A 17,112-nucleotide genomic window follows, 5' to 3' on the forward strand; every position below is an offset into this window, starting at 1 on the left:
CTAACTATAAAGCATATCTTCTTACTATGGTGTGTACAATAAAACACGACCCTAATAAATTAGGGTCATGGCTGTGGTGACTCCTAATTAATACGAGTAACAAATTCAAACTATCCAAGTGCGTCATAATATATTCAGCTATGATCATATTGAGGAAAAAAACACAGTAGCCAATCTCAACTAATTAAAGATGCTATAGAGGTGGGTGGTATTAGAATGGCGTAAAGCATATGATTTATACAAATGTTGCATGATTGTCATCAGCTTGTGTAGGAAGATGTCTGTTTCCAAAATGAACAATCCAACTCATCCCTGTTGTCCGAGTTCTAATAAACAGAACTATGATATGTTCCTATCCTACATATTTGATATTTCTAAAAGAAGGTTATTTTGTGTTGTGATTTAAGAAAAAACTCTCAAATATGGCTAAACCGGACACCTATGTAAAACCCTTGAATAGCCAAATTTGGCAGATGGAAAAGAACTTGAAATCGGGTTAATTTGGTGCATCATGGTCCCTTAGATGGCTGGATCTCATAGACATCATTAAAATTCCTTCATTCATTCATTCACAAACACTAAAAGATTCCTTGAAAGTTATATTTAAGTAAATGTTTTCCCATCACAAGGTAAGGTCTAATAAGCTTGCATTCCAGAATATTGCAAAACACTAAAAGATTCCTTGAACAATGTGCTTCAGTGATTCCAAGGTAAAAAAAATCCAAAGTATCCCCTCAGAACACTCATGACTGGTGATTTGGGAACTTGGCAAAGTCCATGATAACAATAACGTACAAATACATACCTTTTTCCCATTGATCCAGACTTGGCTTAAGAAAGAAGATGACAAACACAATGTCTTACAAGCTGGTGGTTAAAACCTTAGCAAAGGAAGATGACATCCACATCTCTGCTGAAAATAAAAGGCAACATCCGTTTTGTTCTTGCAGAAGTTGGAACCTCCGAGAACTCCTAAACATGGATATGATTGAACACATCCTATAATTTTCTTGCTATTTAAAATATTTTTAGCTAATGCATGGTATATATTTTTACAACCCCGGCTAAAATATTGCTCGAACCTCTTGAAGCGAGAACATTCGAGTTCACGATTAACACTTAGAACAATTTTCTATTGACAGACTCACTAATAACTTTCGAAAAACATATTGAACAATGCAATCAATGATCCACATATGGACATTTTTAAACTTTTAGTTGAGCATATCCTTACTGTTACAAATCTTTCTATACAAGTTAGCAACTCTTGGAGCAAACACATCATAGGCTTGGTTACAGGAGAGATAGATCCAAAGAAATGTGTTTTCCTTTTTTAACTGCAGTACAACATAGTTACCTCATATGATGAGGTGCAGCTTCACCTTTTTCTTGAAACTCCTAAATCACTTGACTTCAGTGTCTTGAACTGGTTTGCTTTTGCCTCCAAAACCAAATAGAATCATCACAGACGCTGAAGTCTCATAACTAATTGTGCTCCATCCAATTTTAGCATTATACCTCTGCATCTTATAACTAACCACAACCATCTCATAGCCTTTGTCAATGTTAACAAACGTATATAGAATTTGGATTTCTTTAAATGATTATCATTTGCTTCAATCTTGTACGGACATGAAAATAAATATTTACTCTAAAATTAGCTAGCTGAATTAGTTAACTTAAAAATAAGCTCATGAATGTTGTTTATGCTTGAAATATAAATGGGCAAATATCATACCCGTTGCAACACCCATTCCAAAAAGACCCAATGTAGTGCCTTGTGAAACAAGCCCACGTCTCTCATTTAGACACATTTTAATGTAAGAAACATCATGTTCCATTCGTTGCAGCATGGCATTCATCTTCTCTAAATGAGTGTGAGATGCTTCACCTGATATCTGTAACCTATTAAGGTCTCTCAAAACTGATCTTATAAACCATGTTTGGAGAGTTATATCAGGCTCCGCATCTCTACCATTTTCACGAAACAGGCTGGCAAGGAAATTTCCAGTTTGTGATGAAGCCCTTCTTGACTCATCAATTCCATCAAAGAAACTAGGTCTTTCTATGTCTTCAGCATCGAAATACTCATCTATTTCCAACTCTGGTAATCCCTCAGAGGAAAGATTCAATTGCTCTCTGCAGAAGTTAGATGCCATCTTCATCCAGGTAACAAAGGACCTGCGCGCTATAGCTTCCATGAAGGCCTCCACAGAACCTAATAAATAGAAATATGGTTTTAGAAACAACAGACAATGTAAATGTAGTGGAAAGACCACAGTCAGCATTGATCAGTAAGTATCATTTAAAGTTTTAAGGTGCCATTACAAGACAGAAATATAACATTTCTACTTGCCTTCTTTAAGATAATGTTTGCAACATTTGTAAAGTATGATCCATACATGTTAATATATCTACAATTCCAAAAAAATGTTTTAGGTAAGAAAAGGAACATTTTCTGAAATAACTTCTACAAAGATATCTCCTTAAGTCTTGACCAGACTAACGACAGATAAACGCTATACTTTTGTTACATCTACATCAATTTGAATTAAGGCTTGTGGAAATTAATTACATGTGAAGGCTATGCATTTATTCAATCTTTGGTATCCTTGAGCTTTGGGAAACTAGCTGTGCTAGCAGGCATTGCATGTGTTACATCATGTTTCTTGATGACGTATCTACATAAAATTCATGGGATCTTGTTGTATGAAACAAAACCCTTAAACTATGTCGTTATCCATGATTCCAAATTCAAGATTAATTTGGAGTGAAACTTCAAAGACCACGACTTGAATGCAAGTGGAGTCAAAGATAGCATGCAAAACTTCAAACAATAATCCAACTGTAATGTCCCCACTTTGAAATACAATTTAATAATAAATAATAATAATAATAAAATTAAAATACAAAAGAATAAAAATAAAAAAAAATATAAAATATAAAATAATATAATTAAAATTTGATTAAAGTGAATGAATGGTCAAAAAGGCATGAAATGATAAGTTGCGACTCCCCCAAATATGAGGTATAAAAGGGAGAAGAGAACTCATTTGAAGAGGGGAAATTTGGGAATCAGAAGTGCAGATCTGATTGTGAAAGGTTGTGTTCCTTTCAAAGGGCAGAAATAATGAAGAGTTGCACTCTTTCAAAGGGTGCTAATGGTGAAAGGGGGTGTCTCTTGCCAAAGGGCATACATGATGAAGAGGTGTGACCTCTCCCTCACATTGAGAAATATAAAAGAAAGGAATCAAAAGCCTCCAGTGATATCACCATCAATCAGATCAAATCAGAACTGTTAAGTTACAGGGAGTAACATCCTCGTACTTGGTGGTATGCATGGGGATGTGCTTAATATGTATGCTTAATATATGAAGCCTGATAATGTTCTTATGCAGAATTTAATAGTAATATTAATATAGACTGCAATATGTATGACAATCATACTTAATTTCATATACATTAGAAGTTAGTGTACTCACAGCCCAATTACTTAATCATTTCTATTGCCCCCAAGGAGAGGCATGGTGTTGTTAGGGAGAAGCGGAGTAAATCCATCCCAAATTAGGTGAGCCCCAAGGATGGTCTGGATGGACGTTCCTGAAACCTGGGCCCAATTACGGAGGTGGTGTCATCGCACCCTAGACAAGTAACCCCATCTAGGGTTATGGATTATAAAGAAGTAAGAATTAGGGCTTGAATATAGCCGCTATCAATTGTACTATGAATAAATATGGTTATCTAGTTTAATAAATTAATTTAAGGCATGATAATATTAAGTAATGGGTGTTGATTATTAGGAAATTGGCAGCTTCCTAGTAGGGGGCATTACACCAGCAATGTAGCAACTATAGCATGCATGCTTCAAGATGAATTGCAACTCTTCCTTCACATGGGTGCATTGATTGAGGACCAAGGCATGAAAACAAAGGTGGCACATGCAATTTAAAAGTCCCTCTAAAATTTACTCCAAACCTCCTCCAAGATCAACTTCACAAGTGCTTGAATTGCATAAATATATGTGACAAGTGGAGCCTTATTAATGTCCTGGCCACCAATTTGGATTGCTAGACACCAATCACAGTGACAAGTTGACTTCTCCACTTCTATGGTGCCAATTTGAGTGAGAAAAGTGTTTCAAACTGAAATTTGAATTTAAAAGTCCTCTTGAATACCTGATATGCTAAAAGCTAGAGCCAGCATGCTAAACGGAAACAACTATTTTGTTAGTTGATGTCAATTGCTCGATTCCCCACAATGCTTCTGTATCAAGGTGATATGACATTAGATATACTCCTTGAATGGCATCTCTTGGTAAAAACCAAATTAGCTTTGCCAAGGAAGACAAAATAAAGCAATTGTGATAGATAACAACATTTATGCATACAGTTGAGTGCCATCTTGAATTTGCAACATATTGAAAACTTCCCTAGGGATATCATTGCATATCTTTGATAAAATGAACATTGTAATATTTAAATGTTTCTAGATGACCAATGGCAATTTATTTATGTCTAGAAGGACTCCAAGCTGTGGGCCATGAGGAATGATGTATTTGTGTCTGCAGGCCATATTTTATACTTAGAACTAGTCCTTTATGGTTGATTACCTAGCGAAAGTTGAGGATTATATTATGTCTAAAACTCAAATTGAAACTTGATAAAGTCTAAGTGATTGTTCAAAAGGAATTACATCAAAATGTATAGTCCGGTAAAGTGTTTTATGGCCCATGCAAGGCACTTCTGCATATTCAATTTGAATTTTGCACAAGTATCTTATGCCTTGAAATTACAAATCAAAAGGGTGTCCCTTTAATTTGGATAATGGAATAACAAAAAGCTATTGGAAATCATATGATGATGCAGAAGATTGTTCTAATTCTTGCCTCTCTCAATTGGAATAAAGTTTCATATACATGTTGATGCTGCAAAGTACACAATTGGATGCATTCTAGCACACGAAGAGATCCAAGCACAAGGGGACTGACATAAAAACAAACCTAATAGTTGTACCCTTGTCATCACTTGGACGCACAGGAAGTCTTCTACACAAAGCTTTCTCATACTACTAAGCCACATAGCTAAGCACCAAGCAGCGCGACATCAAATCTCAGTGCCAACTCTCTAGTAGTTCTGCATTCTCTTGTTGAGATTTTAGCTCAGTTCAGAGCTTCTCCAGAGGTTCAATGTGAATGAGCAGGTAGTTCGAGTTATTTATATTTTGTAATTCACTTTAGTGGTTATAGTAAAAGTCTTTTATTTAGTTAAATAAGCCTACTAAAATGTAACTAATCACTATTGAATTAGACTTATCTTCCAAGTCATCTCCTATGTGAGAGAAGATTTCTATTTAGGAAGTTTAAATATGCTAGTTGAAAAGTATAAAACTAGATGCAAGATACAACTTCAATAGCTCAAAGCAGTTTAATATTTCCATGCAATCGAAGAACTGGTTGTAGAGGTTGCTTGTAAGCTTTTTAAGGAATGAAAAGCAAATTACAAGTGCAAAATATTTGTCTCGTGTTCATCTTTTTGACTATTTTAATTTCAATGTTTTGTGTGTATGATTCAATGTTATTTCGGAAAATGTTGACCTTAAGTTGACAAATTAGTTCTCGAAAATGGTTGTTGAATTGAAAATTCTACCACCAGACCACCCCTTCTTCCATGCGCTAACTAAGCACTGCAACTCCCAATTCCTTCCTTTGTTGACTCCTTACACTCACATAACCCTTTAATAGTTTTTCCATTCCCATTAGATTTTCTTTGGCTCTTCTTACTCAAGCTATCAAGTTCTCTATTGTATCATCATATGTTAGTGATACCATTTATGCTACCAACTGGAGACCTTTTTAACCTTCTGAAACCCTCTTAGCGTGCTCTAACAAGGTCTCCCTAGCTCTCTCAATCCTATTTATATTTCTTTCCTCTCTTGAGTTTTCTATAATCTTCTCTCTTCTTCGATGCTCATCTTAATTTGCTCAAAAAACTCAATTTAATTTATTCATTCCTAATAGCTCAAACTAGACTTGCCTCAGTAATCACATCTCTTGGAAATCCTTTTCCACTTCTTTTCCATTCATCATCCCCTAGGTGCCTAACCCCCTTTCAAATGGCTAGAACATAGAATTTCGTATCGCAAACCATAAAAATAAGTTCCTTAATAGCTGTTTTCCTTCCTCATTGAGTCTCTTACTGCTGCAAATGATCTATTCATTGATTTGATTTCCATTACCACTTAACCAAGGTCCTGGCTACAAAAACAAATGTTGCCAAGAATGGGGAACAAATCAAGGATCTGAGCCTGAGCGATAAGAATGGTGGATTACCGAGGGTTGCAGCAAAATAAAACATATAAAATTATATACATTCACAAACACATATACATCATGTATCATACCACTTTGGACATTCATTAGATCAATATGCAGCATATCGTATTCTCATATATTACAATATATACATCCCTCGTCTTAATCTCTTTTCTATTCAATTTCTCACATTCAGTCATATATGATCCATCTTAAGTCTTCTATCTTACATTCTATGTACTTTTATTTAAGTACATATGTATAGAAAGGTATGTCTTTTGTACTTAGTATGTCTTTCAGATGGGTTGGGCATCGGCTCAATGTGCTGCATTTCACTTGCAATAGGTTTATCTCATTATGTTCTTCATAGTCGGCTCTATCGTACCAACACTAGACATGAGATTTATTCTTTAATGGATAGTTTTTCTAGATAACACCGAGTACACATAGCCGGAGATGACAAATTAAAGACCACTTTCATTGTGCAAGATGAAGAATATGCTTACAACAGATTGTCATTCAGACTTTGTAATGCTCCACCAATCTTTCAGAGAATCATCCTCCACATCTTAAATAGGATGTCTTCAAACAACTTTAAAGCCTTCCTAGTGACTGGTCAACCAATAGTGACCAAGAAAAATGCTTAAATGCCTTGACAAAGTGTATGTGGCATAGTTAACATCAAGCCAAACTAGTGTAAATTTATGACACCACAACAAAAAATTAACAGCCCTTTTTTTTGCAAAGTTGGATTAAAAAATGATCCAGATAGAACATACGTGGTTTTTTAAGTGGAAGCACCAAGCGACATCATTGGGGTAAGATCATTCTTCAACTATGTTAGGTATTATAGACGTTTCAATAAAAAATTTGCCCAAGTTTGCCACTCTCAATATGTGTGAATAAGGGAGCTCCATTCCTGTTGGTCTAACCATATCAAATAGGAGCAAGCATTTAAAGAACTCTACGGTAAAACTCATAGTTCACCCATCCATGCATATGCACGTTGGGAAAAAGAATTTTTGTAGAGACTTCCAACTTCACAATTAACACTATGTTGGCACAAGTTTGAAGCCAAGGTTTGGACCCTCTATTGTTCTTTGCTAGTAGACTATTGTCAACCACATTAAGGATTTATCTTCCCATGGAGAAAAAGGCTCTTGGTATGGTGTATTCAATACAAAAGTTCTAGCATTACTTATTGGCAACATCATTCACATTCTAATCAGATAACCAAGCACTATGATACCTTATGAACAAGTCCATCATTCAGGGCTGAGCAAATAAATGGCTAATGATGCTTCAAAAGTTCAAGTTTAAAATTATCATCAAACTGGAGAAGAGTCATTTCATAGTGGATCAGCTCTCCTATATAAGAATATTGGGAGTACTTGTCCATTTTTTATGAAGGACATGCAGCTGACGAAGCATAGAGAGCTAGCATTTAAGGTCAAAACATTCCACATGCGCAATAGATTGTTGTAAAAGATGGGGGCCAGCAAGGTATTAAAGTGTGTGATGCATGAAGAAATAAGAGGGTACTTCAAGAAGCATGCAAATGTCTAGCTAGAGGCCACATGAGCATGATGCCACAACATGAAAAGTACTTCTAGTAGGCTTGTGGTAGCCAACCCTCTACTATGATTTAAAGGAATAGGTTACAAAATTCAATACATGTTAGAGAGTGGGCAAACCCTTGAGTATTCCATGCCACTTTGGCCATCTCAATTAGAAGAATAATTTGAATGATGGGGATTGAACTTTATTGGTTCACTGAAGATTGATAAAATGTGTGGGTGTAAGTACATCATGGTTGGCAGATAGTACCTAACCAAGTGGGCTGAAGCAAGTGCTCGTCCAGATAACAATGCTTTGAGTGCAACGTAATTTATCTACAAGCAAGTGATTAGGAGATTAGGCATTCAGATACAATTATAAATCGTAAGTGGCGGAGGAATGCACTTTTTAAGCCATGTGATTAATGATAATAGCGAAGTTCCAGATCTTTCCACTTCATTTCCAGTCTGTACTACCCACAAGCCAACAGCCATGTTGAGGCCACAAACAAAGTTCTTATTTCAGTAATTTACAAGTCCTGTGGAGTTGAAGGCACAGACTGGGAGGAACGTTTTCCTACACTACTGTGGCCATATCAGACTGCATACAAAGTGACCACCAAACATACACCCTTTCAGCTGGTGTATGGCCAAGAAGCTGCAATACTAGCGGAGTACCTCATGCCAAGCTAGAGGATTAAGGTTCAAACATATATCATGAAGAGGTTCCCCTTTGGATCTTACAAGTTACACTTGTGCACAAGGTTCATCCTTCACCAACCTAGAAAATTTTAAAAATGCAATTTGTGATAACAATTCTATCACCCATGCATACAACTTTAGTCAAATCATAGCAAGTTCAATGATATGAAAGACTAAATATTTAGAGAGACAACACAAGATTTATCTCGTGGAAAACCCTTCTGGGTAAAAAACCACGGAATGAATAACCTCTTTTAAAATGGGCTCCAACCCAAGATTACAACAGAGCACCAACTCTTAAATGAGCACCTACTCAAACAACAGAGGCTCCAACCTCTATCTGAGCTTCAACTCAATAAGAACTATTTCCAGATTTTAGAGTAAATTACAAAAGCAAAATCACTGTTTTATACAGCAGTGTATAAAACACTTAAGATACAATACTCAGAATAACACCACCCTCAACTATAGAGATAACCCACAGCATAACAACACCTTAAACTTCCTAGCCATTAATCTGACAAAGCTCTTTGAATGCCTTAGTATTTTCACTCCATCTTGTCTTTTTGTCATACGATATCACCCTGTTCTCTCAACACAAGTTATTCGGCCTTAGAACACACTTGCTATATATATATCCAGAAGTCACACACTTCAAAAAAAATTCACATTTTCAACAGTCCTACACAGATTAAAATGGTTAACTTCAGCTCTGCAGAACCTTCTAAAAGTTCATACAGTCTTCAATCACCTACGCATCAACAATGATGCCAATTTACATACAGTCATACTCCCCCATTGGTCTGCAGCATTCACACAAATTCTTCATCCAAATTCTTCAAACTGTGCCTTCTTAATTTTTAAAATCGCTCAGCCTCTTCACAAACCACAGAGTCGCATAATCTTCTGTTTTTCCCAAATACGATTCCTGTAAAAAATTCATCTCAACTAGATACCAGCCTCTTTTAAAATATATCGCACTCTTTTTAACAGACTTTTCGACCATATTCCACACAATCGATCACACACCCAGCTCATCAACATGCAATAGAATACCTGTATTTTTAATCATTCGAACTGTTACGCCTGAATTCACAATCCGACTGCTTCAGAAATGTGTTATTCGTAACTTATTAAGAAAAGGTTCTGACTTTACTCAGACCCGTACGTTTTTAAAAAACAATGCACAGTTGCAATGAACAAAACAAAACGCCTCCCTTTTTATATTTTAGGAGTTACATAACAAAATCCAATCATAGAGAAAGGCGGCAAAGCAAGACGAAACGACTCAGGACAAAGACTCTGCAACCTGTAAACTCCCTTGGCCACGATTCTACAGAAGGCTCAAGACAGAAATGGGCATCTGTCGCATATTCAGACACAGAAAGTTGACACATAATGAGAATCTCACCCGCAATGAATCAAAGCCAGAAAAAAAGAACGTTTTAAAAAAACGTATCATCATGTTTGATTAAGCAAACATTTTCTGTAGCTACCACTGCACATAAAATACAATGCATTGTATTTTTTTGAAGAAAGAGAATCAAATCATTCAAACAACACCCAGCCAAAACTGACAAAATGAATAAATGTTTAGCTAACCGCCAAAAACACAGATGATGTAGCAAAAACAGCTGACCACCAAAAGCACAGATGAAGTGGCACAAACAGCTGACGGGATGACACAAGGTCATACACTAGAAGAAAAGCTTCCAACACAGTAATACAAATCCTGAAGCACAAAACCATACAATTGACATCAATGACAAAACACAATATTTTCCAGTTATTATGTGCAAAGTTCAGCTGTAAATCCTGTTTGGCACACATGGTCATTCATGGACATAAAAATAATTTATTTGTTTTCTATGAGAGCTATAACCTTCTGATTACATGTAGTAACTAGTGTGATTATGAAGATGATATATCAAATGCTAGAAGAAACAATTAACACTTCACTGACACATATTTTAGAAGCGACAAAAGCACTAAAACGACATTGAAAATGTTGTTCAATGCCATCAAGCCGACACATTACAATAGTCAAGTAACAATTTCTAGTTCTTAAGGATATCTTTTGGGAATTTCAACACAAGAAAAACAATTAATTGAAGATATATCTAACTACCTTGAGCAAATCCTTAAGTGACTACAATTTTGTATTGATAGCTACGGTGGTACGGGAGAAAAATTACAATAAAAATATAATTAGGGAATTCTAAATTAGTTTGAATGGAAATAATACATTGTAACAGTAGCAGAGATATTGGCCTGTTAATGGGCCTGCCGAGACTAATCCAGGCTCCAAAGAGAGTAGAATAGTAGAATGGATTGCTCCAGAGCAAGGATGGATCAAGGTGAACTTCGATGGGGCGTCCAAGGGAAACCCTGACCCTTCAAGTGCAAGATATGTGGACAGAGATTGCACAGGAAGTATCATCGCTTTTGGGGTGTCAAGGTTGGGGGAAGGAACGAATTATGCAGCAGAGGTTCAAGAGGCATTGTTGGCTGTGGTGATGGCCAAACAAATAAATGTCTTCAGCTTCACCTCGAGGGAGACGCTCAGGTAATTATCAATGCTTTGATCAAAGGGGAATTGGTGACTTGGCACCTAAACAGATATATTCAATCACGAGGACTATGCTTTCAATACTCACTGATTTTCGTATTTCTCATATATTGAGAGATGGTAATATGGTGGCTGACAAACTTTCCAAGGTGGCACTGTCTCTTGACGAGGACGGGTTACATGGCATATGGGAGGACTATCATGAGTTGGACTTGGAGAAGTGAGCTTTACCGTATGCCGCCAAAGCTAGACTCAATAATTTTTGGGGAAGGGCATTTATGGTGGCACGCAGAGTGGTAATAATGGGTTGGTGTGGCAAATGACTATTTATGAGGCAGATGGCATTAGTCGAGCACAAATTATTGTGTCATGTTGGGTAGTTTTAGCAATGTCAGATGGAGGCGACATTTACTCTCATCACGCCAAGGCAACAGCTTGCCTTTTTGGGGATGGTATCTGAGAAACGATTGAGAGGTTTGTTTAAGTTTGAGGATCCCATCTTCCTGTAGATCATTGAAATACTGCTTGGGGAAGAATTCTTACAAACAGAGCATCGGTATCAAACGAACATTGACATTGTGTCAATGGTGATGGCATGGGGACTTGAGTTAGGCAAGAAGGAGGAAGTGTCATGGGTGATGGAGCGGTGCGTGGATGCAGACTGGTTGTATGGAATGCCCTCTATCTTGGCAAGGGCTCAGTATAGTGCGGGTTTTCTGCTTGACAATGACGATGCAAATTAGGACAAGGACTCCCTTCATCCACTCCAATCGTTTATCCAGTGGAGTAATTTTGTAGGTTGTGAAGAGCATTGCATGGAAGCCTTGATTGGATGGGATGAATTGATAGCATTCTTGCGCGAGGTAGAGCGAGGTGGAGCAATGGCAAAGAAAGGAGGGAAGGCCAAGGATAAACGGACTTTTGACTTGTCGGACTACTGGGTCAATGGCCCTCTATCGCCCGATGTGGAGAAGTAGTTTGTTTTGCAATTGCAACTATATATCTATAAATATTTGTATGATGGGGTTGGTCTATCATGGCAATCCCTCTATCATTGATAGGGTTTTGTTGTGTTTGGGCAAATTTTCAATGTTTGCACTGAAATGGTGGCATCAAAGTCTTTTTAGCAGAAAAGTGGAAGTATTTTGGTGATAACAATTGGCGGTGTTTTCTAGTTTGTAAGGGTTTTTCTCTCTGATACTTGCAGTTCGGCAAAGAATGTACTTGATTGATTTATAATTAATAAAATATTACTATTATCAACCAAAAAAAAAGTAGCAGAGATACAATCAAGATATTAAAAAATTGCATCCATACTTAATTATTTGTATTTACTAAAATCCCAATTCATAAAGTGGCTTGATACCTTGTAGACCCCAAACATTGCTTTTGAATTCCAAAGAAATGTTAATAGTAAGAAAACATCCTTGGTCTTTTTCTCCAGGAGATAATATCAATTCTCCCCTTGTAACAAACCGCTCCCCGCCGGGAATGTCTATTATGGGATTGGATATGATTGTGAAGCAATTGCCACATCTTTTGTACTCTTGTTTTTCTCTAACCTTTAGTTTGTCAGTACCTACAAGAGATCCAAAACCTGAACAAGTTTATATACAACCAACAAAATATATTTATCTAGTTTAATTTTAACAAAGTCTCAAACAAGAAACTCCTTCCAGATTTTGGTATTTAAAAAACAAACACACAGTAATATGTTTAGAAAAAAATGTCAATCTAGATCTTCTAAGATTATAGCATTTCAAATACCGAACAAGTATATCAAAAAATGTCAAATATTTAAATATACATTAGAATAGAAAATTAAAGAAAATATTTTAGAGAATAAGCAGACACACATGCACATACACACGCACACCAAAAAAGAGAAAAAAACATTTAATGCAACTCAACAGCCAATTGAATACATGAAAAATATTAAAAATAGCATCCAGCACCTAGAAAATTCCTATGACTATCAGAATTGAAGCAAAGTCCTAATCTACACCTGAACTACAACATGCATCTATTTCTGAGATTTGAACCAGATAAACAATATAAAAGGTTAAGATTAAACTCGAAAAAAGTACTTATCATTTAAGAAATTAATTAATGCAATATTTCACACAATAAAGGGATTGTTGAGAAGTTACACATGAAAGGCTTATTACTTCACTAAATTCTAAGTGGAAATGAAATATTGATGAAGTTAGATGCTAATCCAAGGATTGCGGGAGCTGGTAGTGTGTTGTACAAATACGGAAAGGCAACTTGCGCTTTTATTAACTGATAGTTGTAGAACCCATTCTAATAAGGTTGCAAAATCTATCGTAATCTATGTTCCACCAAGTTTCGAGGACAGGGACGGCGGGATGTGTTTCCGGTACGGGGGGTACTTTTGAGCCATTTTTTAGGGGATGGCAGGGGACAGCTGTTAAAAAAAAGAAAGATTTTTTTAAAATATAGAGAAATTTCAAATATGCATATCATAACATTGATAAAGAATTCATCATAGACATTATAGAAGATTAATACATAGCATTAGACTTGAATTGAGATTTCACATGAAAATTGAAAAACAAATTAACAAAATTCAAATGCTTTCATTGTCAATGTGCATACATATTATATTAGAATTATAACAAAAAATGCCCAAAGGCTCCAAGTATCAACTATGAAATGACATAGACTGTGAACAATATACATAGAAGTCCATAATCAGCTGCCCATAATAATGAAATGATAGAAATAAGAAAATATATGGCTGTCCATAATCAGCAGATGGTAGGTTTAAGAGTCTAAATCAAAATCAGACCTCAAGTCTGAGTCACTGCTCCTTCTCTTGCTGCTCTTCTCCTTCTTTACAAATCTGAAAATAAATGTCTTTTTCTTCTTTTTGGGTATTTTATGCTTTAGATTAGGTTTGGTATTGTTTAATGTGGTTTGGGGCCTTGTGGGCCCAGCCAGCCTTTTTTCAAATTAGACAATATATTTTTTTATCTGGCTGTACAAAAATGGCCTGGGATAGGGGATGGCCAGAAGTTCCCGGGATGTCCCGAGGACTTTTGGCTAACCCCTATGTCCCTGCTCACACCCAGAGGCATCCCAGAAATGTTTCCAAAACTTTGCTTGGTTTGGGTACGAGAAGGGTACTTCTAAAAGCCATCCCTGTGTCATCACCGGTACGGGAACTGGGGTACGAGCACAGGGGATGTGTCCCCATGGAACATAGATCGTAATTAAAAGGGTTATATAGATAGGAAAAGAAGTTGGGATTGAATTGGTTTGCATTAAAACATACTCACAAATCCTCATCAATTATCTACACAATGGTGACATCATCCAAACTAGTGATTAGAGACTAGAAAAGCTATTTATCAAAATCCGTCACCTCTCTTGATGAAGAAGTAGGTTGTGGAGTATTAAAAGAACTGAAAGAAAGGTGTGAGAAGTATAATATCCTTTCAAATAGTGAGCAGATTTATGAGAGTTATGAGCATATTATTGAAGATATTATAGCAGATTTTCAAGTGGAGTTTGTGATCACTCTATGGCAGATTTATGATCAGATTTATAGCAGATTTAAGGAGATTATAACAGTTTGAAGAAGAAAATTATAGCAAATTTGTGGAGAAAAAGGTTATCTATAATCTGTTGAAGAAGCAGCATTGATAAAGAGTAAACTTAAATCAGGGGTTGGTGCCTCTAGTGGGAAAGTTCTCACGAATTGAATAAGGGGTTAGTGCCTCTAGTAGGTTGAGCCTATGAAATTTGTAAGAGATCAATATATAAGCAAAGTAATTTGCCATGGTTTTCTCCCATAAGGGTTTCCACATATATCTTGTGTTCTATTTGTGTTACATGATAGTTAGATCTTATGTGAGCGATAATGTGCAATGGATATGCTGCTTATGATATTAAGTTGAACAATTAAAGTATAACCATGTGCTCATCAATGTAATATCAAAATTTACCTAAGGGAGTGTAGATTTTCTTTTGGTTAGAGAGATCTTCCAGATCTCTACATATCTAAATCCCTTTCCATGTCAGTGCTATGGTGACCATTATCCATATCAAATATCATCGTAAGTAGTCATATTCAAAGTTTACAGCTGATCCGAGTTTATTTAGGTGCATTCCTGTATATTCTATATTCTTTCAACTTAATGCATTAAAATTTATCAGATCTATAGCTCTATTTATTTATCAGATTTATCTCTTACTAAGAGTTGCTGCTAATATCAATTCCAGTTCTGATTTTAATTCTTTTTCTGCTTATTTTCCTTGATCTTTCGATGCCTTGCTTGGATGAATTGTTCTTCCTTTCATATCTCTTATTTGGATAGAGTCATACTATTAAAATAATATTAATATCTATTCTATAATGGTCATCTTCTATTCTTAGTGGTCACCTTAGTTGTCGACTTATTTAGCTATTTAGCTTTTTTAGTACGTTAAGTGAAACTATTGGAAACTATTGCTTCTTATTAAAGACGCATAGTTAACTTTTTATTATTAAGCTTTTTAGCTTATTAGTTTTCACTTAAACGACTTGTTCTTAATTTAGAACGTCGTCTTGTAATCTCTATATATACGCTTGTATACCGTTGAATAGATTATCCAATTAATTTGAGCAATCAATTTTTCATGGTATCAGAGCGGGAGCCGGTCTGGGTCTGACTCCCTCACGGGAGAGCTCAGGATTTCGAGAGGGTTTGTGAACTTTCGTTTTTTTCATTAAATTTTTTTTATGAAAATTCTAGAAATTTTTTCTAGTGTTATTTTTTAATGAAAAAAAAAATCATTAGTGCTGGGCGGATTTCTTTTACCGTTTCATGGTATCAAAACAGGATATAAAATTTTGTAGAAAAATTGTAATTCTAAAATAATTTCTTATTGAAATTTTTTTTTTTGAAATTTTTTTCAAGTTTTTTTTTCTGGGCGAATTGGATCCAAGAAATTTTTGCAGCTAGGGTTTGCTGGAACTTTTTTTTAGGGCGCATTTTTGAGCTAGGGGTTTGTGTTATTTGCAGGTTTTTATTTGGGTCACCTATTTTGTGATTTGCGCCACTTCTCTTGCGATTTTTTCACGGTTTTCACTACGCGATTTTCGGGCCTGCAACCTGGAGTTTTTTTAGCAGTTATTTAGCGATTTTTCAGTCGCGATTTTCAAACTTTCTGGCAATTGGGTTTAGGTTTTTCTGCGGATATCGTGTGATTTTTTGGCGATCCACGTCGGCCATTTTCGTGTGCGATTTTCCTGGTTTTTTTTCCGCTGCGAAAATCATTTCTAAGCGCCGCGATTCTGATCCCGCGTTTTTCACGACCTGCGGGATTTTCTGGGCACGCAAAGGGTTTCTGCAGTGGTGTTTAGGCGGGTTGTTTCACTGTTCGCAGGATTTTTTTTGCAGGCATTATGTCATTTGCGTCAGGAAAAATCGCAACCTTCTGAGGGTTTGCCTCAGATTTTTCAGAACCCGTGTTTTTTTTTCGGCTCAAATATTTTTGCGCCGGACTGTTCTTTTCAACAGCTAGGGTTTTTGCCACGGCGACCTAGGGTTTCAATACCCTAATTTTTTTTAAGATTTTTTTTTTCAAATAAAAAGTCATCTGGTTTTTAAAAAAAAATCAGAGGTTCCAAGAAACCTAGGGTTTTGCAGTTTTCTTCTGTGATTGGTTTTGGGTTTTCCAGAATTTCAATACCTTGAGTTCTGTGCCAGCAGACATATTCCTCGGGATTTGTGCCAGAATGTTTTTTTGGCTGATTATTTTCTGCAGATTATTTTCAAAAATATTCCAGGTTTTAAATTTGCAAGAAATTTTCAATTTCTAGGTTTTTCAGCATACCTCAAAGTTCGTGCATTGGTATTTGTGCCTTGAATTCCGCTCTAGGGATTCAGATTCAGTTTGCAATTGCTTATATTCTGATTTTCTTAATCAGATTCGACCTCGATTTTCGTGATGGCATCTTTGAACAA

General features: G+C 36.1%; 1 protein-coding gene across 2 annotated transcripts in view; it reads right to left on the reverse strand.

Moving 5' to 3' along the window:
• Positions 1-579: 579 nt before the first annotated feature.
• LOC131080018 (uncharacterized) overlaps positions 580-17,112 on the reverse strand; it is a 41,953-nt gene continuing 25,420 nt past the window's right edge. Inside the window, exons 3-4 of one of the 2 annotated variants that reach the window (XM_058018089.2) lie at positions 12,504-12,716; positions 580-2,218 (exon numbers count right to left, since the gene is read on the reverse strand). In XM_058018089.2, coding sequence (XP_057874072.2) covers positions 1,692-2,218; positions 12,504-12,716 — 740 coding nt within the window. In that variant the 3' untranslated portion in view covers positions 580-1,691. The remainder of the gene's footprint in view (positions 2,219-12,503; positions 12,717-17,112) is intronic. The other variant, XM_058018090.2, reaches the window with a different exon arrangement.

Source organism: Cryptomeria japonica, chromosome 3 (genome assembly GCF_030272615.1).
Source record: "Cryptomeria japonica chromosome 3, Sugi_1.0, whole genome shotgun sequence".
Taxonomy (NCBI): Eukaryota; Viridiplantae; Streptophyta; class Pinopsida; order Cupressales; family Cupressaceae; genus Cryptomeria; species Cryptomeria japonica.